Below are 22170 nucleotides of genomic sequence, written 5' to 3' on the forward strand. Positions count from 1 at the left end.
GAGGCAGGGCCCTGGCTGTGCTGAGTCGGCGCTGAGGGCCCTTGGAGCTTGGAGGAGAGCAGGCTCAGGAGAAGCCGTGTCGCAGCCAGAGCTGGAACCTGGTCCCAGACTCCCAGGCAGGGCCTTGGCCCCTCCAGCCCTGTGACCGCTGGCCCAGCCACATCACACCTAAATAACCAAAACACACCTAGGAACCATGCTCAGCAAACCCAGATCCAGATGTAGGAAAGTACATTCTTGGGAGGTGGGATAACCAAGTTAATTTTCCAAAAACAAATGAACAGGAACGTAATAGTCATATCTGCGCCCAGGGGTGGTATTCCTCCATCACTAGCTTCATAATCTCAGGCCCAATTCCTCAAATGCAATACTAGCATAGACCACTACTCATGGGCTAGCTGTAAGGAGTAAAATAAAGAACCCCGTCATGCACTCGCACATTCACCAAACGCTCGTGAGGCCTCTCCTTGGGCCAGATCCCGGGCATGCCACAATGCCCTGGTCAGAGAAGGAGATGAGAAAACAAACTGCCCAGCAGGTACAATAACAAATGCCAGATGCAGTGGACACAGTAACAGGCAGTGGCCAATAGAACACAGGTGTAACTTCTGTAAGTGCTGGGTATCATATCAGAAGTTTGGAAGACCACAGCTCACCCTGTGCTTCCCTACCTTCCCTCTTCCACTCTCCTCCCTTTCTCTTCCACCTCCTCCCATGGCTCCCCATGGTGCCATCCCCATACTGTCCACACAGGAGCCCAGTGGTCACATGTAGGGCCAATTCAGGTGGCTGCTGGCAACAGGAAGAGAGAGGTAAATGCAGACACAGGTCAAGCTGAGAGGCTCACAGCCACACAGCTCTGAGTTCAGGAACCAACGTATCAGCAATGTGGCCTTGAGTTAGGGTCCTCCCTGACCCTAAGTGTTCTCGTCTACAAAATGGGGCATCAGTGCACCGCTCCTTTGGGATTGCGGAGAAGGTGAACTACCACTCATATAGAGAACTTACATTGTGACTGGCTGGTAAATGTTAGCCGTCACCACCTAGCATTATCATTGGGGGAAAACACAGCTTTAGTCTCAAAGATCAATGCTGTAGCTTCCAGAATAAAACTGAGCCAACCTATAATCTACCCTAGTAACATTTACGGCACTTTTTTTCCCTTAGCACATTTATTAGTTTTGTGAGATCAATGTACTGTTCACAGTTAGCCTTCTAAAATGAATAGAACAGAACAGAACAGAACAACACAACAGAATAGTAGAAAGGAGTATAATCATATAGAACAGACCAGACTACACTGCAGAGAGTAAGGCTAAGTAACGTTCCATAAAACCTGTGTTTCACGTGTGAAGTTGTGTGCAGTGGGTTGCAACGAGCCATGTATTTCTTACTGTGAGCCATGGTCAAAAAAGTTTAAAAGCCACTGGCATGGGAGAAAAAATGCAGTTCTGTGCCCAGCAGACCCCTGGGGGAGCAATTCTTGTACCAAACACATCAGAAGCAGCCTTCTGTGGGAAGCAGAGGATGTCTGTCATACTGACCCTTCTCTGTAAAAGGGTTAGTCACCACAGGTCCCTCTCACCTGTTTGGTGAGAAGAAAAGCCATCGGTGACAGGTCAACAAACTCCCGTCCATCTCACAAATTGGAGAATGGCCACTTCAAGTCTGCTCAGTGACTTCTAAATGAACGGCTTCAACAATCAGACATGCTCCCGGGTACCTTCTGACTGAGACACAAAATGCCTGACGTGTTCCAAAGCTCCACTCTTGCCAGGTACACCGAGGAAGGCTGCATCCGGGGCCAGCGCCGGGCTGGGGTCAGAAGCCGAGCAGCCTCAGACAGCCTCTGGCCCAGGACAACACAGACTTCACACACAGATGCTTAAGTAAACCATGTCTTTTCCCCCTAGCAGAAAAGACAGGGAATGAGGGGGTCTCTTTAGGGCAAGCCAGCAGCCTTCCCAACCATCAGAAATAAGCAACATTTCTCAAAGCCTGGGCCATGGGCCACCAGCATCAGAATCACCTAGCTTGTTAGAATGCAGGTTCCTAGGCCCTAGGCCAAGCTTACTGAGTCTGAATCTCCTGGGGTAGTATCCTGGAGTAATGCATTTTAGCCAGCTCGCTGGGTGATATTTCTGATGCTGAAGTCTGACATCCTCCAGAGTCAGGCTCAAGCGCCAGACAAGGACAATAGGGAGGGTAGTGTAGACAGCACGAACAGCACGGGCAGAGGCATGGAGGCGTGGCTCGGCCTGCTGTGTTTGGGGACTGTGAGCAGTGAGGACGGGAAAGGTCGCCACAACATGGAAAAAGATTTTGGTTCCCAACACGCTCTGCGCACCTCACTGAGTATTCAATGGGTATCTGGTGTAGCAGGAAGAAGAGGCGGCGAGGAAGGAAGAAAGTATTTCCAACATTAGGCTATAGGTCTGCGAAGACGGCTAACGATTTTCCCAAACCATAATACTCTACCCCAAAGGAAGCATTTGGTCCGCTGAACCTCTATTGTGCTAAAGGGGGAAGGTGAGGCCTCCGGTTTTTGCAGATGGTTATCAGCGCTTAATACACATGTGACGAATGGTTCTGTCTTGTACTTGCTTCCCATAGGCAGGCAGTGTTAATAAGGAGAATGTTCCCCGATGACACGCTGGGACAAATATTTTGGCTGCTAAAGAGAGATACATTTGGGGAAACATTTTCTGTAGGTAAAAGTCCGGCTTAAGAGAGATTTAATCCCAGGAAAGGTTGCAAACCCATTTCTCCTGCAGTCTGGCAGGCGAGCTTGGAAAGGTGTGGGACAGGAGCAGAGCGACAGGGGCTAGTGGCTGCCTCTCTCTGTCCTCTGACATGAGGCCTTCCTTCCCGCTGTGGGCTCCATGCAGGACCCCGCCTGGCCTCCCCGATTCACGGTGACACCTGGGGCAGGCCACCAAGTCTCCCAGCCCCCAGGGGAGGGGCTGGTTCTCAGGGCGATCTTTCTCCAGCCCTGAGGTCTCTCGTTCCCATTCCCTTCGTCTCAGTGAGTAGCCGGACACAGCAGGAAGGCAGAAGTGAGCATAGGATGCTGGCCACTGCAAGGCCATGGGGCAAATTCCAGGTGTGATACGACCCCAGGTGCTCCTCAGAGCAAAGGTCATCCTGGAAGCCCCCAGACCCCATAGAATGATATCCCGAGGAGGAGCTGGATGCAGGAACCCTCCAGAAGCCTCCACGTGCCCCACTCTGTTGGGTCTGACACTGGGAGAAAGGAGGGCAGGAGCTGAATATCCTTTGGCAAAACTGCCCCCCATTAAACCCATATAATTTAATTCCCACTTTGCAGCCAGCTGCTCCCCCTCATCTCGGAGGGGCTGTGCTTGGTGCAGGCGCTAGGCAGCTCCTGGGACTGGGCCTGGGGGAGAGAGCAGGCAATGGCACCTGCAGGACGCAAATGCAAATGCGTATCGCCCAGCCTGGATTTATGGCCTCTTCCAAGGTCTCCTCCTGCACAGAGGCGCTGGGCACAGCCATGTAGGACACAGCCAGGATGCGGTCCAGGAGTGGGGAGCGCCGCTCTGTGGATGCTGCGGGTACGTGCAACAGACGAAGCAGCAGCTCTGACTGCCTGCAATGCACACACTCAGAAACCCAGTCCCAGGGATGTGAAAAATAAATAAACAAACATAAAGTCAAAGGAGGCCATGCTGAGAAGGTGAAATCGTGCTCAGCAAACAACGTGCAACATCTAGAAGCCGGCGGGACCTCGGAGAAGGCCAGGCTACGGCCCTACAAGAAGGTGACGGGGACGGAAATAAAAGCCACGTCCCTCCGGAATGTCCCTGGGAATGTGGCATTGGCGCGCTCCGTGGAATCGGCTGCAGCAGCTTCCTAATTGCCTGTGCAGAGCTGCCTCCCCCAGGTTGATGGCGGCGGCGGCGGCTGCGCGGCCCCATCAGTCTCGCTTGGTGCTCCGCGTGCACCCGCCCAGCACTGCGGTGCTCCCGTGGCAGCTGCCGGCTCGGTGCTGCGGAGACACCGGGACACCTCCGCCTGGCCCGGAGGCTGCTGAGGGAGACCTGGCCTTGTTTTCAGGGTGCTGACCGAGATGGGCTGGGATACTCCTGGGACGAGAGGAGGCTGCAGGCTGGGAGAAGCCAGGACCAGCTGGCTAGGCTGTCTGGCAGTCCCTGCTGGCACCCAGGGAGGAAGGGAGAGGGCTGTGGATGAGGGACAGGCTCGCAGGGCTTCAGAGCTGCATTGCTGTAGCTGGGAGGCAGCCCCCAGCTTCTGGTGGCATCCACGCCTGATGCTAGGGACCCAGAAGACCCAGCGTTGGAGATTGAATGAAGAAAGGGATGTGAAGGACCTTGCTCTTTTTTTTTTTTTTTTTAATGTATTTTATTGATTTTTTACAGAGAGGAAGGGAGATAGAGAGCTAGAAACATCGATGAGAGAGAAACATCGATCAGCTGCCTCCTGCACACCCCCTACTGGGGATGTGCCTGCACCCAAGGTACATGCCCTTGACCGGTATCGAACCTGGGACCCTTCAGTCTGCAGGCCGACGCTCTATCCACTGAGCTAAACCGGTTTTGGCAGGACCTTGTTCTTGGCCTGTGCTCAACAGCTTTCTTATTCTCATGACTAGTGAGTGAGCACCAGAAAAGGCTCCCTGCCGCTCTTCCCTCGTTCATCTGTACATCCACGCATCCACAATAGCCCCTGAGGCCCACCCCGAAGACAGCTTTGTGCACCCTCTCCTCCCCAAAGAATAAGCCTGCCCCCCAGGAATGTAAGGTCTAGCGTACCTGCCTCCTTCTCAACACCCCCCACGGAGAGAGATTAAGGGGTCCTCAGGATATCATCCATCCCCAGACCTGCCTGGGGCATGGAAGGATCTGCCAGGCTCATTCCATGCAAAATAGAACTGACCCTGGTGAGTCCAAGGGCTGTGGCCTTCACGCTAGCTGTCACTCATGCAGAAAAACAGAACAGTAGCATCCCAGAGGGAAATAAAAAAAAAAAAAATGAAAGCATCTTCCAACATTCAGGAGAGAGATGAAGAATGGGAATAACGAGGACCCAGGACTTAAAATGTACGAAGTACTTTCCGAACGTCCAGCTCTGCGCTAAGACAGTTACACGTCAACAAAGCGAGTCCTCGCCGTGACCCCAGGTGACAGATAAGGGACCTGAGGCCTGGTTGAAGAGAAGCTAAGCTGGTTCTCAAAGCCAGATCAGTCTTGTCCCAAGGTCCCAGAGCCCACGCTGGCTCTCCCACAGAACCATCCATTACCATAATGGGGAACGCACAAGAGGAAATTTAACCAAACTCAATGAGCTTCTCAGAAAGGCTTCTAAGAGTCAGACCTAATGAGCTGAAATCGAAAGATCAGTAGCATCATTTTATTGTAATGAAAGAGATAACTGTAAAAAGCTAGAAAGCTTACGGGGCCCTCCCCTCGGTCCAGCCGTTGCCCTTTTAATTCTGCATTATGAAAGCAAATGACTATGTACCCAAATATTTAAGAATTCGGTTGGGGGAAGGATTAGAGCAGGAGCAAGCCTCCAACAACCCCCCGGGTGAGCCAACACCAGGCTGTAAGGAAAGCTCAGGGGAAGGCTGGTCCTGGGAGGTATCCAGATGCCCTTCCTCAGACCCCAGCCCAGGGGCCCAGGGTTCCCATGACCCAGGCTCCAAACCCACCTCTGCCACCAGGAGTGATGTGGCCTGAGGCAAAGTCACGCTGTCTGTCCCCATTGCTGCACTTCTGTAATGCAACCTCAGCCGGCTGGTGTGGCTCAGTGGGTGAGCGCGTTAGCCTGCACATGGGAAGGTAGCTGGTTTGATTTCCAGTCAGGGCGTGTCATGAACCTGAGTTGCAAGTTCAATCCCAGCCCCAGTCAGGGTGCAAGTGGAGGCCACCAATCAATGTTTCTCTCTCACATGGATGTTTGTTTCTCTCCTTCCCTTTCTCTCTTTCTCCCTCCCTTTCACTCTCTCTCTCTCTCTCTGAAATCAATGAGAAAAAAAATATCCTCGAGTGAGGATAAACAAATAAAAGAAAATGCAGCCGAAACCGGTTTGGCTCAGTGGTAGAGCATCGGCTTGCAGACTGAAAGGTCCCAGGTTCAATTCTGTTCAAGGGCATGTACCTTGGTTGCGGGCACATCCCCAGTAAGAGGTGTGCAGGAGGCAGCTGATCGACATTTCTCTCTCATTGATGTTTCTAACTCTCTAGCCCTCTCCCTTCCTCTCTGTGAAAATTCAATAAAGCATATTTAAAAATAAGTAAATAAAAGAAAATGCAACCTCAGAAGTAGTTGGGAGGAATTAAATGAAATAGTACAAATAAAGTGCATGGCACAAAATGCAAAGTCCCTGCATCATTTTGGGATTACTGCCTAAGGAGCACTGATGGGGCTCTGTGCCGGGCAGTGTGAGTGGTCACAAACGAGGCCTGTGGATGGCCTATTAGCTCTTCCCCACGTGAACAAACTGCTATCTTCAACAGCAACATGCCCTGGTACCTGGCCGCAGCTACTGTGGAATAATAATCCTAACAACAGTAACCAACAGTAATGACAGCCCACCTTTTTTTTTTTTTTTTTTTAATTAAGGTATTACTTCTTTTTTTAAATATATTTTATTGATTTTTTAATTTTATTTTATTGATTTTTTACAGAGAGAAAGAGAGAGGGATAGTTAGAAACATCGATGAGAGAGAATCATTGATCAGTTGCCTCTTGCACACCCCCTACTGGGGATATGCCCGCAACCAAGGTACATGCCCTTGACCAGAATCGAACCTGGGACCTTTCAGTCCGCAGGCCGACGCTCTATCCACTGAGCCAAACCGGTTTGGGCTATTTTATTGATTTTTTTACAGAGAGGAAGAGAGAGGGATAGAGAGTTAGAAACATCGATGAGAGAGAATCATTGAACAGCTGCCTCCTGCACACTCCCTACCGGGGATGTGTCCTCAATCAAGGTACATGCCCTTGACCGGAATTGAACCTGGGACCTTTCAGTCTGCAGGCCGATGCTCTATCCACTGAGCCAAACTGGATTCGGCTATATGTGTACTTCTAAACACTTCCTAGAAGGCACTCCTGGCTAAGCATCCTATGTGCGGCTCCTCAGTCCTACCTCTCCACTCCACCCTAGAAGTTAGTACCACTGTGCCCATTTGACAGGTAGGAACACTGAGGCTCAGTGACTGATGTGTCAGGGTCAGATGACTAGTCAGCAGTAGCATCAGATTCAAACCCAGACTGCTCTGACTCTGATCCAGACTCTTACCCCTTCACAGTTCTGCCCTCCCAAGACCTACCACCTCTCTTTAAAGACTTTTAAAATCGCCAAAACCAGTTTGGCTCAGTGGATAGAGCGTTGGCCTGTGGACTGAAACGTCCCAGGATCGATTATGGTCAAGGGCATGTGCCTTGGTTGTGGGCACATCCCCAGTGCGGGGGTGTGCAAGAGGCAGCTAATAGATGATTCTCTCTCATCAATGTTTCTAGCTCTCTATCCCTCTCTCTTCCTCTCTATAAAAAATCAATAAAATATATATTTTTAAATAATAATAATAAAGACTAAAAATCAATAAACTCTAATTTCTAACTTTACATATTTTTCCTGTCATTCATAGGATATTTGTTTCATGAAAAAAAAAAAAAAGAAAGAAAGAAAGAAAAAAGAAAAAAAAACCCTGAAAATCTTGCTCTTAAAGTAGGAAATCCAGCGTGGGTCTGTGATTCAGAAATTCCTGTTCTGAGAAATGTGCGCTGCTGGTTGTATTTTGAAAAGGTTAGTGAGCAACGAGCCCTTTCCTGAGAGGATTACCTCTTATTTCAGGGTGACCAGACGACTCCTGATGTTCTGAAATACTTGAACTTGGACACAGACCTTGGGATTTTCACAGGGTTACCAGTTTTTATCAACAAAAGGAAATAACCCATGTATATTAAAACACACACACACACACATTCTCCCATGCGCACACACACCCATGCACCTTTCAAGATTGCCTGATGGTGATCCCCTTGCAGTGTGCCCTCAGCCAGGGTGCAAACATGTAGCATTCCAAAAGAAGCCCGGACCAGCACCGAGAAAGAACGTTCAGGCTTCAGTGTGACCAGCCCACGGTAGAAGCCAGGTGACTACCATGTATTGGTCAGTGGGGCAAAACCCTCTGCCTACCGAGCTGTTTGTACATGATGCGATTATATGGTGCTAACAGAAATTTCTCTGATAATGGAAACTGGCAGGGAGCTAAGAGCAAAGCTATAAGTTATGACTCGTGGCCGGACTTCCTACCTCCAATGGATTTATTGCCTCCCACACCTATTGTTCCTCCCCACAGTATTTGTCTGCCTCTGCCTCGACGCAGCACAATGGAAAAGGCGGTATGGATGGCGTAGGGTCACGGCCAAAAGCCTGCCCGGTGCTTCTGACTCTCACCTTGCTTTGCAAATTACAGTACAATGGTGTAGCAGGAACAAACTTGAATCCCACAACTGGACACTTATACTGAGTGAGGGACAGGATGAGGAAATTTGGCGGGGGGTAGGGAGGCAGCGAAGGAAGCGGGGGGGGGGGGGGGGGGGTAGGGAGAAAAACAAAAAGAATATTACCTCCTCAGGGCATAATAAATGTGATTGTTTGCCATTGTGCCCATCACATTAAGTGTGGGTGACACGTACTGCCTTAATTTTATGAACTCATCATTGGGATCAAAGTGACTACAATTCCAGGCATCTCTTGTTCTTCATTAATAATGAAACAAGACTCTCTAAATGAGAGAGTAGCTGGTGAGCTACCACTCCCCACGTGCCACGTGTCATTCTAAACTCTTCCTGTGTCATATCATGTAATCCTCCCGGAGCCCTCTGACACAGGGCTTTCGTTATCAGCTCTGTTTTGCTGATGAGAAAGCCAAGGTAAAAATGGTGCAGCCCGCGCTTCCTTTCATTATTGACTCCTGACTCTGGGTGCTCATTGGAATGGCTTGATGCATAAACAACTTTTTTTAAAAGTTATGCGACGACAAGAGCATCCCTTTCGTGGTCTCAAGATGCGGGTGCCCATGTTTACACAAAGAGGGGTGGCAAGTGTCACTCAGTCAGACTCTTTAAGGAGCTCAGCAGAGGACTGCAGATGCTCCAAGGCCAAAACACAGCAACAGAACGTGTCAAGGAAGCTCCGGAGAGGGGGCGGGCAGAGGCAGCGGGAAGAACCAAGGAGCGTGGATGCCCTTCAGTGCCTCCTGGTGACAGATGGCGGCCCGCGTGCAGTGCGGCATCTCCCTCCCTGACTGGAGGAGAGACTCCCTGCCCCAGCGAGATGCCTGGTCCCTGGCTGGCCTCTTCCACTGCTCCCCAGGAGCGAGGGGGGAGAAGCTCAGGGTCCTCCAAGGCCAACAAGAAGAATCTGCACTGGCCTGCTGTCCTAGAGGATACCTGGATTAATGCATGTCTGCAGTGGCTGGTGGGTGCACTTTTACAGCAGGAAAAGCTGCTGGGCACTCAGGGCTGTCCCTCTGGGCAGGGCAGCAGACACAGGCATTCCTCCGCCTGGCCTGCTGCCTACACAGCAGGGTGAGCCAGGAAGGAGTGACAGGAAGACCCTGTGTGAAGGGCTCCTCTGAGCAACCCCCCCGGCCCTCAGGGAGAAGGATGCTGACCTCCAGAAGACTTACTATCTGGACAGGGGCTATGTCTGCTGCTGCCTCCTCCTTCTCTGAAGTACTTGGTCTCACGGGGTCCTCCCCATCGAGTGCTAGGTGGACTCACCTGCCTACACCCAGCCCCCAACCATTCATGCACTTGCTTGCTAACTCAGACCCCATGTATGCGTGGAGCCACGTCCCATAAGTGCGCATTGGAGTTATCCGAGGAGCTGGTATTTGTGTCATGCAAACAATCATGACCTCAACAACTCGCTGGCATGAAGTGCTTATGTGCCAGGCACTGTGCTGGATGCTCTGAATATTTCATTTTATTGAATGCTCACCACAGCCTGTAAGGTAAAAGGTATTGATCTCCTTTCACATTTGCAAGTACGAGTTCAGAAATGTTAAGAAAAACAAGGTGATCCGGCTAGGAAATGGCAGATCTGGGACTTCCATCCAAGTTGTGACTCCAAGCCGCATCCTCTCAGCTGTTATCCTGGGCTCTAATTGTTTCTAAAGTCATTTCCCAGATGTTATCTCATTTAATCCTCCCAAACACCCAGGCGGTAGAGAAGTGCAGGTACATTCACATTTTTTTCAAATGGGAACTGAGGTCAAAGAAGAGCACACAGAGAGGACAGGCCCCAGCACCCTGGACTCTGCAAGCTCAGCCTGGTCCCCTTGGGGCGGCTGCTTAACCTCTGAAGCCTCAGCTTCTAAATCTGTAAAATGGGTGACTGGTAGTCTCTGCCTCCTTAGAGTGTTGGGGAAACTGGACGGCATGACATATGGAAAGTACTTATCACAGTACCTGGAATGCAGGGACGCCCAGCAAATGCTGTTTTTCAGTATCTGACTAGAGGCTTGGTGCACAAAATTCATGCAAAGGGGCTCAGCCCTTGCAGCGCTGGCTTCATCGGGAAGGTTGTCCAGAAGGACATCCAGAAGGACATCTGGAAGGTCATTGAGCTGCCCAGTCTAATTAGCATATTACACATTTATTATTATAGATTAAGATAAAATGCCTAGAGAAAACATAAAAGGATGATGCCACTGTTCACAGGCCAATGACTTTACCTTTAACAACACTATATCTCCAAAGATGAGTATCTCTGAAAATGCTCTATGCTCTCCACCTAGTATAACAAAGATGAGCAAAGGATGCCCCCTACACCGACTGCAGCCAGGAACCTTAAATTAGACTGAGAGGACCATGACTCAGCGCGGGGGGGGGGGGGGGGGGGGGGGGGGGGGGCAAACTGAGGACAGCCTCTCGCACCGTGGGTTTTCCCAGGCCCAGTGAGTCCTCGGCTTGCTTTAATGCTCTATTAATATCTTGAAAGTCTTCATGACGTTTTCACAAGAGGTCTCATGTTTTCCTTTCACACTGGGTCCTGCAAATTACGTAGCTGGTCCTGGCCTAAGCAGATCCTAAGCTTCCAGCTGCTTACAAAATCTCCGGTGCTGGACAAACGCACTCCTGGCGGACCGGGTCACCCGGTTCTGTCCTCGCTCCCTGGTGTGCTCCCTCAGGCCCCGCTCTCCAGCAGCCCAGAGGACAAGAACAGTCCTCCTGTCAGCAGGCAGCATCTGGCATGTTCTGTTATGAGCAGCATCCGTTCTTATTGGCATACACACGCACACACAAACTTAATAAGTATAATGGCAATGACATGTGCAAGCCCCGAGTGCCTTCACAAGAAATGGATAACCCAAGACCATCCCCGGCCCTGTCCAGCCTGCCTGTCCAGGGCATTTGCATGAATAGCGTCTCTTTTAACCTTGGGAGGGTACAGTTTTCCAGCAGCAAATGCACAATGTGAAGAAATAGCCAACCATTTCTTGTCGAGAGATAATACTCTCCTTTCCAATTTGGCCTTGAAATGCCCACTCATAGTTTGGTTTCTGAGTTCTTTTCATACTCTTGATGTGGGGTAACTGGGAAGCTATGCAACATGTAAAGTTAATACAGCCTATAAATGTAACGCCATAGTGCAACTGCCTTGGGATGAGCACCCAGAGAGTGTTGTTCAAAACAAGTGAAAATGGAGACGTTTGCCACTTACTGGTATTGAAAACATACTAGACCCTTTTCAAAGTTGTATTTGTAAAGTAACTTATTCCTGAAAAGCCAATGCACTGGCTGTGCAGGTAGAAATCGCCTAAAACACATCAGCTGTGCAGATGCCTAGTCCGCCACGGGTGGGTGTGGCCCAGGGAGAGGACTGTGTCAAAGGGGGGCCCTTAGGTCTGGCTTTACATTTCACACCCAACCCCCTCCGTCTGCTGGTCTCTAACTTCATACTCCGGAAAATCAAGGGACAGCAAGCACCCTTCCCTCTTCCTCTACCTCATTCTCTCCCCTTGAAGGAGAAGCTGACTGTAGTGGACCAATATGGGCTGATGAGGATTCTATGTGTTGCCAGGTCTGAGGAGCTTCTCTCCTTGAATGATGCATAAAAGCATCACCTGAGTCACTCAAGATGAAACACAGGCCATGTATCTCTTGTTTAAAAATTACATTAATACGGGGCAGAGGGAGTCTCATATGTAAATTCATAGACTGGCATTTATAACATCTCGATTTCATTTTCTTCTCAGTCTCAGCCATAGCAAATCTCTAAGTCACATCGGAGTGTCCCAGGCACACACAACCTGTGGACTCCGGAGCCCGTTCCAACAAGCATTGTGAATGCAAAAGATAAGGACGGTGCCTGAAATAAATGCCTCCGAGGTGCAGGTGTGTGCTTGGATAAAGAAAAGGGCCACTAGTGGGCAGCTGCAGTGGGAAATCTGGATTAATGACAGTCCTGAAGCAAAGGATCCCTGTGAGAAGGCACGCTTCTCTAAGTAAGCCCAACACCCCAAGCCATTCAGTGACCAGCCTAAGTGGGTGCATTAAACACCACGTGAGGTTCAATCAAAAACTGAAAAAGGAAAAGGCTGAACCCCAAACTTGCACTTATTTGAATACAAAGGACTACCGGGTAGGTGCTCAGGGTAATGGTTTTATTCATCCCGATACACAGCTATGTCTTTATCACAGACCGGAAACATTAATTGTGCTTGCCTGTGCCTGACAGATTTCATAATTATTAATTAGGTGGCTTGGTATTCATGTGTTTGCCTAACAGCACCCTGGTATTAGAATAAATAAGATAAAATACAATATAAAAGAAAACCAGTTTGATATCACCATGGTAATTGATCACAATGGATCAGCACGTGGAAATAAAAAGTTGAAGCTTGCCTCTGACAAGAGCACCATGCCTGCATTTTCATTTTCCTTATCTGACTAGCATGCGTAAATCTGAGCAAGAGGCTGTAGCAGTTCCTAATGAGAGAAAAAGCAGAGAGAAGTATACCTGGCCCCCCAAAAAAAATTGAGAAAAAAAGAAAGAGAAATGAACAAAAGGGGCTCAAACCAAAACTGAGCAAAGCCATAAAAAAAGGACTTTCTCTGAACAGCAAGTGACCAAGTACCGGTTTATAGATGCAAGTAGATATGCATGGGGAAGATGCTCACACTGAATTTTAACTGGTTTGCCCTGCCCTGCTAATATCCTGACGACTGGGCTAATGACACCAATAAACTGCCCTCAAAGTTTGACAACTGTCATTTCCACTCAGCCGGTGCGGTTAAGTATCGACCTATGAACCAGGAGGACACAGCTGGATTCCAGCTCGGGTACATGCCCGGTGGTGGGCTCATTCCATAGTAGGGGGCATGCAGGAGGTGATGGATGGATGTCTCTTTCCTTCTCCCTTCCTCTCTCTAAAAATAAATAAAAACATATATTTTAAAAAGTAAAACAAAAAAAAACCTGTCATTTCCGAGATTTCAGGACTTAAAAAAATAATCTGCCAGGGAAAAGTCCAGTAACTGAAGTGGTGCCGTGAGTTAAAGCATCGGCAGCATCGGGGGAATGCATTAATCTTGCAGGATGACAAATAACTATTTATTCAACAAACATTCTCGGCTAAGTGGTACCTCCCCCATAAAAGCAATCTGTAGGGCGAGCTTCGGGCTTCCTAAGGGCAGCAAGCACTGCTCCCCAATTCCTGACAAGTGTCTACTCCTATTTCATTATGCACATGTCCATCGATTCCCACATTGATAAAAAAAAAAATATGTCATAATTATCAAAATGGCTTAAAGAGCTAGCCTTTTACTCTGCTGACTCTGCCCTGTGGAAAGAGACATCAAGTTTGTGTGTGAAAGCTGCTCTCTCAAAAAATAGTGGATAACACAAAAACCTAGTTGTACATTCCAAGAGGGGCTGCATGAGGCATCCAAGGTAAATGTCAATTCTTTCCCAGCATCCAGGCCACAGACACACATTACCTATATTTCTGCTGTGTTATTTATCAACGCGATTCCGGGAAATGCAATTGGAACCCTTCATTCCCACGAACACGCATTCCCTGAATGCAGGACTAAATAGAATGAAACACCCAGCTCCTACCAAATTGTCCCCAAGGAGGATGAAATGAGAATCGTGCCAGTTTCATGCCCTTTCTTGTGACTGTTAGGGCTGGGGTTCCCGGGAATTGAACAGCCTAGGTTATCTGACCTGCTAGAATGCCTCCCACCGAATGCCAGGTATTAGTGGGGTAATAAGCCATGCCTTACCCAAAGAAGCCAAACAAAGCACATTCTTTAAGGAGAATGAAGCGAGATGGAGGGGCTGAATCTTGGCATGAATATGTCAAATAGAAAAGTTAATTAAAGGGTGAAGTGAATCGAAACCCCTGCAGTATCTGCAGCTCAGGAAGGCAGCATCCAGGCACACGGCCACACGCCAGCACCTTCCTCCCAGGGCCTGCTCCCTAAGCCCCGGGAAAGCCTCTCAAGATTCATTCCGGCTCCAACATCCACGCCCCACGTCCCCCATGCTGTACACACAACTTCGCTAAAACACGACTACTGCATTTTACAAAATAAAAAATGTCCTCTTTGTAAGGAACTAATAGATTGCTATTCCTGTGCTTAGCAAAGACAAAAAGGAGGAATAAAAATAAGAAAACTCTGGCAGTCAATACCTAATAGATTGTCATAAGCTAAAGGAGCAAGAGCCATGGTATGAAATATAGAAACAATTAATGAAATACTCTCCTTTGTGAAGCCACAACAACGAGGCACATTATATTAAATATGTGTATTTAGGTTGAAGTCAGTGATAATTCTGCTACCTCCCATTAAACTACCTGATAAGAACCCATTACCAGAATGGCAGTTTTCCCTGTCTTCAAACACCTTAAAATAGATGGCCAATTATTACTTAACTTCCGTTCACAATAACTACTTTGTAAAGTTTTTGCCTTAGTGCAAAAAGTCCTAAAGTCCCATGCTAAAAAAAAAAAAAAAATGAACATCTACATCAATCACAACGTGAAGTGTCAGTTAGAGAAACTACACAATAGAGTACAAAAAAAATTATACAGTGGCCTGCAGTACACCTCACTTAACTGAAATTCAGGTTTCAATGTCCTTGCCTTAAACACGTAATTACGGTCTATTATACAACACAGCATTGTCTCCTTTGAGTCCCCTTAATACAGTGTTGATGCATTTTCAACCAAGTTTTCCCAGTCATTTTAAGAATATCTTAACTGTTAAAGATGCAATGCTGCAATGGAAGGATGCATGGAGTTCTGACTTAGAGAAGTAATTTCTCATGCAAACGGCCAGAAACTTGAAAATAAAGAAGAGGAAGGCACCCGACTCCTTGTTTTTCCAAACGATGCTCTGCCTTCCACACTCTGAGCACCTCAGATCTTTTCCCATTCATCCTCTGAACTCTCTAAGTCAATGTTCTTTCCTAATTATTAAAATGGTCCTAGTTGGGGGCGATGGGGTAAGACAGCCAAAAGATAACTGCAAAAATGCTCCGCGGTGTGCATTATCTCATGTGCCTGCCCATCGTTCACGGAAGTGCTTGCCCAGCAAGCCAAAGCCCTGGGTGCCTCAGGACTCCATGCCGGGTGATTGCAATCCAAGAGCCAGAGCAGATACCCATCCTGAACCTAATGCGAAGCAGCGCCTCACCTTCCCCGCATCAGATTACCAAATGCCAGGCAACAGCAAGAACTGACAACAAAGCCATCAACAGCTGGAAATAATTATGCAATTGTCAAGCTGCAAACATGACAAAAGCAAAGCTAGGCTTGCGAATTCCCTCTCAGAAAGGATGCTGATGAGAAGGTAAGAGGAGCATTTTAACTGTTTCCAATTTGCTATTATAGAGAAGCCAATAATATGGTTGATGGGGTTTTGTGCAGTGTGTGTGAATGTGTGTGTATGTGTGTGTGTGTGTGTGTGTGTGTGTGTGCTTTCACTTCAGAGAGAAGAAAAATGTATATTTCACGTGCTCCTACAAAATGTGAAGGAGAGAATATGTAAGCACAACCAAGAAAACAGTCACAGGCTCTGAAGTAGTGCTTTCCGAGTTTGCTACAACTCAACTACAACATGCAGATGAGAACTATTTCTTTCGGGTTATACAAACATTCTCTTATTTAAAAGCATAAGAAAAATACACAGACAATGTGATAGTCCAGAACTCTTCCCATAACACATCTGACACATGGGCAAAACGCCAAGGCAGGGTACAGACTGGCCCAGAGTAAAAGAATAGGAGCAGAAGAGGCAATTCTTAATTGAGTGAGAGGAGGTTCACAGATATGTAAATTACCATCATCCATAAGGGCACATCAGCGCCTCAAATTTTTATCTACTGCCTCTAATTCAATGAACTCCTTTCCCAAATAATGGAGTTGAGCAAACAGTCTGCACAGTTTAAAAGAGTGTGGCTATTGGCAGTTTTTAAATCAGAGTAACGTTCTATTATGGGCTGGCATTTTATTACGATATTTAAATTTCATGTGACAAACTGTTTCATATACCGTCCCAAAAAATGCTACTCTCTGAAGCGGTATGCCATAAATAAAATACGTACTTGGTTACCAGGCAGCATGCATAACACATATGTTACATTGGCCCGAAAAGCACATTTTAAAATGCTTAAAAGTTAACAATTTAAGCTGTTTGCACCCATTTTTCAGAGAATTCTCCCCTCAAGGCCAATTTGGTTTTCTATCTTTAAGAGAATACTTGGATTAATCCTGTTGATTTGTTAACTTGGGACTCTTTTAACCCCTCTAATCTCTCATTCCCAGACCTTTTATTCATTTATTTATTCTTTCTTGTCTTCCTAGAGAGGAGGGCAGAGGACCATATATCTCACAATGTAATTTTAAACAGAATGCTGCCTGTCTGGATTAAAATTGATGCCGCTCCTGATAAAAGCCTAATAATCAATTCTCCATTCTCATTACTCTCCAGAATTATGTGGATGCAGACCAATTTCTCCTTAAGTTTGCGGACCACTCTCCTAGGTTATTACCCGGCAGTGCAGCTGAGTGGAAAGATAACCATATTCATTCTCCTTATCTGTAATGATGTAATGCATCCCCAGCCTTGGGTCTTAGTGATTGGGGAATAATGGGATTGTTACAACTGCGGGGATGACAAACAATAGGGCAGCGTCTCTGTCTGATCCACTGAACCCCAGACTCCCAGGCAGGCGAGGTGGAAAGGAGCCACCACGTAGGCACGGAGTCGGCCCCCCGGATGAAGTTAGCATTTTTTTTGGCTGGAGGAGCATCTGCTCTGGCACTGAAGCAAGCAGTACCGACACACCGAGAGGAGAGGAGAGCTGTGCAGAAGCACTGAGTTTCAGAGCCCCAGCCAGGACAGTGCCCGTGAGTAAGTACCCTGCTTTTCTTTGTGTTCAGAATCAAGTGTCATCTAAAAATAACCAGCCGGGTAGGGAGAAGTCACCGCCCGGGGCATTGCCAAGAAACCTGGGATCAGGGACACCTCTGCTAACTGATGCTCCCTCCCAGGGGCTCACGTTTGTTTGGAAAACTAAAACTGCCTCCATTTTCTGTACTGGGGGGGAAAAAAATCCTCGCTTGCTTGAGCTTCCTGCCACCGCAGATACCTTACCTTTTGCAGAAGCTGGGAGCCGGAGTACTTAGCGGCAATGGATTTTATCTCCCCGCCGAAAGCCGAGGCCCAGAGCTTCACCCTGTGAGGGAAAGGGCACAGGGGCTGATGGAACACCCGTGTCACCACGGCCAACGCGCTCGCACACGCACCCGCGGGCTGTGGCTGGAGGAGCCCGGAGAAAGACACCCGAGGGGGGGCGGGTAAAAGAAAAAGCCCCAAACTGCACAGCAGCGCGGCGCGGGAGGGGGCTGGGAGGGGGGGTCCCATCGTTCAAAACGTGCAAAGTCTCCCAGGCTGTCTAAAAAGATCACTGGGCTTTACTGGAATAATTGCCAGAGAACTTCCCCACCCCAAATGGGTATCACCTGGCCGATACTAGTTGGAAGAAGACCACCCATTCCCCTCCCCCAAAGAAGCGAAGGCAGCCAGGATGGGGGTAAACACACGGCCCATGGAAGTTGGGTTCAGTAAACAGGCTTCAAAGTTGGCGCTGTCCCTTGAGGTGAGCCTCGTCCAGGTCCCCACTCGCCGGCCAGCCCGGGGGTCGGGGCTGGAGGGTCCCACCCCAACCTCACCCCAACCGCTCCGCTGGGCTCCGCTCCTGGAAGGAGTGCAGGTGCCAGAGGCGAGGCCGCCGCCAGCGACACCCGCCGCCCGCACCTGCCAGGCGCCCAAACTTGAGCCCCGCGGGTCTCGGTCCGCGGTCCCCTCCCGGGCGGGAGCCGCACTTACACGGAGAGCGGGATCTGCTGCTCCGCGCGCACCGCGGCGCCCAGCGCGGCGGCGGCCAGGAGCGCGGCGGCCAGGAGCGCCCGGGGCCCCCGGGAGGCGCGGCGCGGCCAGTCCGGCCCGGCCATGCTGGCTCCGTCCACGCGCGGCGGCGGCGGCGGCGACACGAGCGGCCGCGGGAGCTGCGCGGGCGGCGGGGGCTGCGCGCTGGGTGCCGGCTCCGCGCTGCCCGCCCGCCTCGCGCGCCCCGCTCACTTGAGGAGCAGGGAAGGCGCGGGCGGGGTGGGGAGAGGGCGGGGAGGAGGATGGAGGAGGAGGAGGGAGGAGGTGGAGAGAGAGCTGGAGAGGAGGAGGAGGAGGACGAGGAGGAGGAGGAAGAGGAGGAGGGAAGTGCGCCTCTCGCAGCGGCGGCCGCGGCCCCGCCTCGGCGGACCCGGGGAGCCCGGCGGCCGCGGAGGGCGGGCGGGCGGGTGGGTGGGAGGCGCCGCGCGGGCGGGGACTCGCCAACTCGGGTGTCCTTGGCCGCGGCGAGCGCGCCCTGCCCCGCCCCGCCCGGCCACTGCGGCCCGAGTTCCTCCAACTCCGCAGTCCCCGCCGGGCGCCTGGGGCCGGCCGTCCGCGCCGGGGCCAGCGGGCGGGGGCGCCGGGGAGGCCGGGGCGGGTGACAGCTCCCGGCGGGTCCCCACCCCTCTCGGTCCGGGGCAGGGGCGGCGGGTCGGCGCCTCGGAGCCCAGCGATAGCGCGACCCCCGCCCGCCGCGCAGTTTTCCGGAAAGAAGGCGGCGAAGCAGCAAAAGTCCGGAGCAGGAGCCGGTCGCCCGCGGGCTCGGGGCTCCGGCGGGGGCGCGGCTGCACGGCCGCCCGCAGCGCTCCTCCCGGGCCGGGCGCCGGCGGGGAAGGCGCGGGGGGCGGCGCGGGGACCGGCGGACCCGCAGCGGAGCCGCCCGGACGCGCCGAACCCGAACCCGGGCGCGGGCTGGCGAACAGCTGGCACCGGGATGGGCCGGGCCGCGTCCGCAGGGCTGCGGAAGGGACGGGGCCGGGGTGTCGGCAGCAGGTAGGGCAGACGCCTTTGGTTTGGGAATGAAAGACCCCTCTGAGAGCCAGGGGCCCCCTTCCCCACTCGGACCCCAGCCACCGGGGGGGGGGGGGGGGGAAGGCTCACTGGGGCGGCCCGCAGAGGAAAGGCAAGGAAAAAGAAGTCGCGGGGGGGCGGGGGGGGGTTATCCTCGGCGCCCTGAGAACCAGGCTTTCCCGAGGCCTCGGGACCGGGCTTTGGGGTCCCCTGACCCCCGCGCGAAGTCCGGGGCGGGAGTGGGAACTTTGCGGAACCCTCCGCCGGCCCGCAGTCAGGGGCCGCTAGCGAGGCTGAGTCATCCCGGACCCGCCGCGCTCCCCACCCCGCGGGGTCTCCTGGCGGCCTAGGCACCAGGGCCCGCCTGCTCCTGCCCCGCCTGCCACCTCAGCACCCTCAGCTCCCAGGGAAGGAAGGGTGGGCTGTCGCTTCTGCCCGGGGATATCGTCCAGGATTCTGCCCAGCAGTCCCTGGAAAAAGTTCCCCCAGCAGATGCTGGGCTTGATCTCAGAGTAGGCAGCGCGGGGACATGAGCCACTGAGCCCCCCTCCCACCCCCCACCTCCCAAATTCCTGTGGGTCCTTCCAGCTCCCACCTTGGGGCGCAGCGCGGGGAACAGGCCCCACCCAGGAAGCTGCAGGTGCGCCCTGCCCACGGGCAGTGTCTACAATCTCCACGGATGACTAACCGGTTATAATGAATTCTCCGCTTCTGTGCACACCTCCCATCTCTGGGAGCACACTAGCGGTTCCCAATGAAGCCAAGTGCTCCTGACCCCAGGGCAAGCGGTGGGGATGGCTTTGCCGCTTAAACGTGGGGGGCGGGGGAGGGGGGAGGCTGGAAGAAAAGTAATTTTCCTGTCAGAACCCAAAAGTCCCCCCCCCCCCAGAATGAATAAATGAGTGAGTGAAAGACTCCAATCCGTTACCTATATGGTGTCTACATAACACCCTCATGCAATCCCTGATTTATCCAGTGATAGGATGGTAGGATATGCTCAGAGACCTGCCTTCACAGAGTTAATATGCAGAGACAGACAGAGACAGGCTTTGCCCCCAAAGCCACCGTGATAAATGCATAATCATAAACTTTGACAAAGGGGTCAAACATAGCACATGACAAAATGGTACCTGTAGCAGCCATCCTGTCGTTATCCGTATTCACTGATGGGAAAATTGAGGCACAACAAAATAATACAGCTTAGTTATATGTGAACAGCTATTGGGTTGCTAGACTCCATTGAGAGCCACCTGGGCACCAAGGTCATGAGAACATTTTATAGCGAAGTTATTATGGTCCACCAGCCTTCACAGGCAGCTAGAGAGTGACCAGGAGAGGAGCCCTAACACAGGGCATCACCGTCAGTCACAGGAGAGTGGCTTCTTGAGCATCTGAAGCTTACACACAGACTATATCCAACAGAGCATTATGCATGGTATGTTTAGGATGGATCCCACTAACCATCACCTACTCTCTCAAGAATAAAAATATTTTAACTATCTGATCATTAAACTCAGAACTCTCCACACAAATTGGGGGTTTGTGCCACCACATCAGGACAAGTGACCAGGAGCACCTCTCAATATGCCAAGTGCAACACTGGGCACTGGGCCCTACTTGCTATTTTCACACAAAAAACAAACAACCAACCAAAAATTCTATATTTCAATACCCAGCCCTCAGTTGAAGCATTGAATCCAGCTACTGAACCTGCAGACGCTGTCCCAGCTGAGGATGCTGCACCCATCCTGCAACAATGAGTAGCTACCATCGGGGTCTGAACAGAGTGAAACGTGATGAAACAGAGATGACTTTTTCAGAAACCTTCACCGAATCCTGCTGTATGGAATGGATTCCAGAGGAGACTCCACAGCAGTGGTTCTTGGGGGCAGGAGAAGGCAGAGAACAGCTGGGACTTTTCACTTCTTCACACTGGCTGGGGGTCCTCCTGGCATTTAGTGGATGAGGCTGGGGCAGTGCCACCCAAGGAAGAATGGTTCTGTGTCCCATGGGACTTTCAAAGGTCCCACTGGACATTGGGGTGGGAGAAAAGCCTGTTTATAATCACCTGAATCAAGAACTTAAGCCCATTTTATGTATAAACGCAAAGGAGTGTTTGCATTGTTTTAATAAACACTGTTTTCTGGGAATGCAACTACTGTGTAAATAAAGGGAAGGTGGTCTTCTGTTTGTTCAGAACCTTACCAAGGGGGATGTTTGTTTGTTTGTTTGTTTGTTTTACCATTTTGGAAAATCACTTCTCCAATGGCAACTGTGCTCACAGGTCCTGGATCACTAGCACATCAGTATCAGTCCTCACTTGGGGAGTGACATCCAGTTAATCCAAATGTAGGCACAAGCATCTAATGACTTCTTACATCTTGTAGTGCAGTCTTGCAAGACCATTTAACATAGTGAATTATCTTTTATTTTATTATAAATTGCTTTTATTTATTTTCTTTTATATTACTAGATAAAGCATCATATTTATTTTTTCTTTAATTTTGACTTTGAGTAGGTTATGCTGTCCTAGAATTTCATATCCGGATGGTGAAGGGGGTATTGGGTCTAACTGTGTAAGCTCTACTACTCTGGATTTTTAAGACACCAGCTACAGGGCTGTGATACTGCTGGTAGGGATAAAAAATGGTTCAACCCCAAAGAAAAAATGATAAGAGCTTTAACCTTTGACCC

At 50.5% G+C, this 22170-nt stretch overlaps 1 protein-coding gene across 4 annotated transcripts in view; it reads right to left on the reverse strand.

Moving 5' to 3' along the window:
• CACNA2D3 (calcium voltage-gated channel auxiliary subunit alpha2delta 3) overlaps positions 1-18838 on the reverse strand; it is a 781459-nt gene extending 762621 nt beyond the window's left edge. For all 4 annotated transcript variants that reach the window (XR_014796705.1, XR_014796706.1, XR_014796707.1 and 1 more), the window contains exons 1-2: positions 18406-18838; positions 17671-17752 (exon numbers count right to left, since the gene is read on the reverse strand). Coding sequence is in view for 1 of the 4 variants with exons in the window: in XM_084903113.1 (XP_084759239.1) it covers positions 17671-17752; positions 18406-18530 (207 nt within the window). In the remaining 3 variants the exon portion in view is untranslated. The remainder of the gene's footprint in view (positions 1-17670; positions 17753-18405) is intronic.
• Positions 18839-22170: the final 3332 nt, after the last annotated feature.

This window comes from Pipistrellus hanaki (assembly GCF_964339955.1).
Source record: "Pipistrellus hanaki genome assembly, chromosome: 13".
Classification (NCBI taxonomy): domain Eukaryota; kingdom Metazoa; phylum Chordata; class Mammalia; order Chiroptera; family Vespertilionidae; genus Pipistrellus; species Pipistrellus hanaki.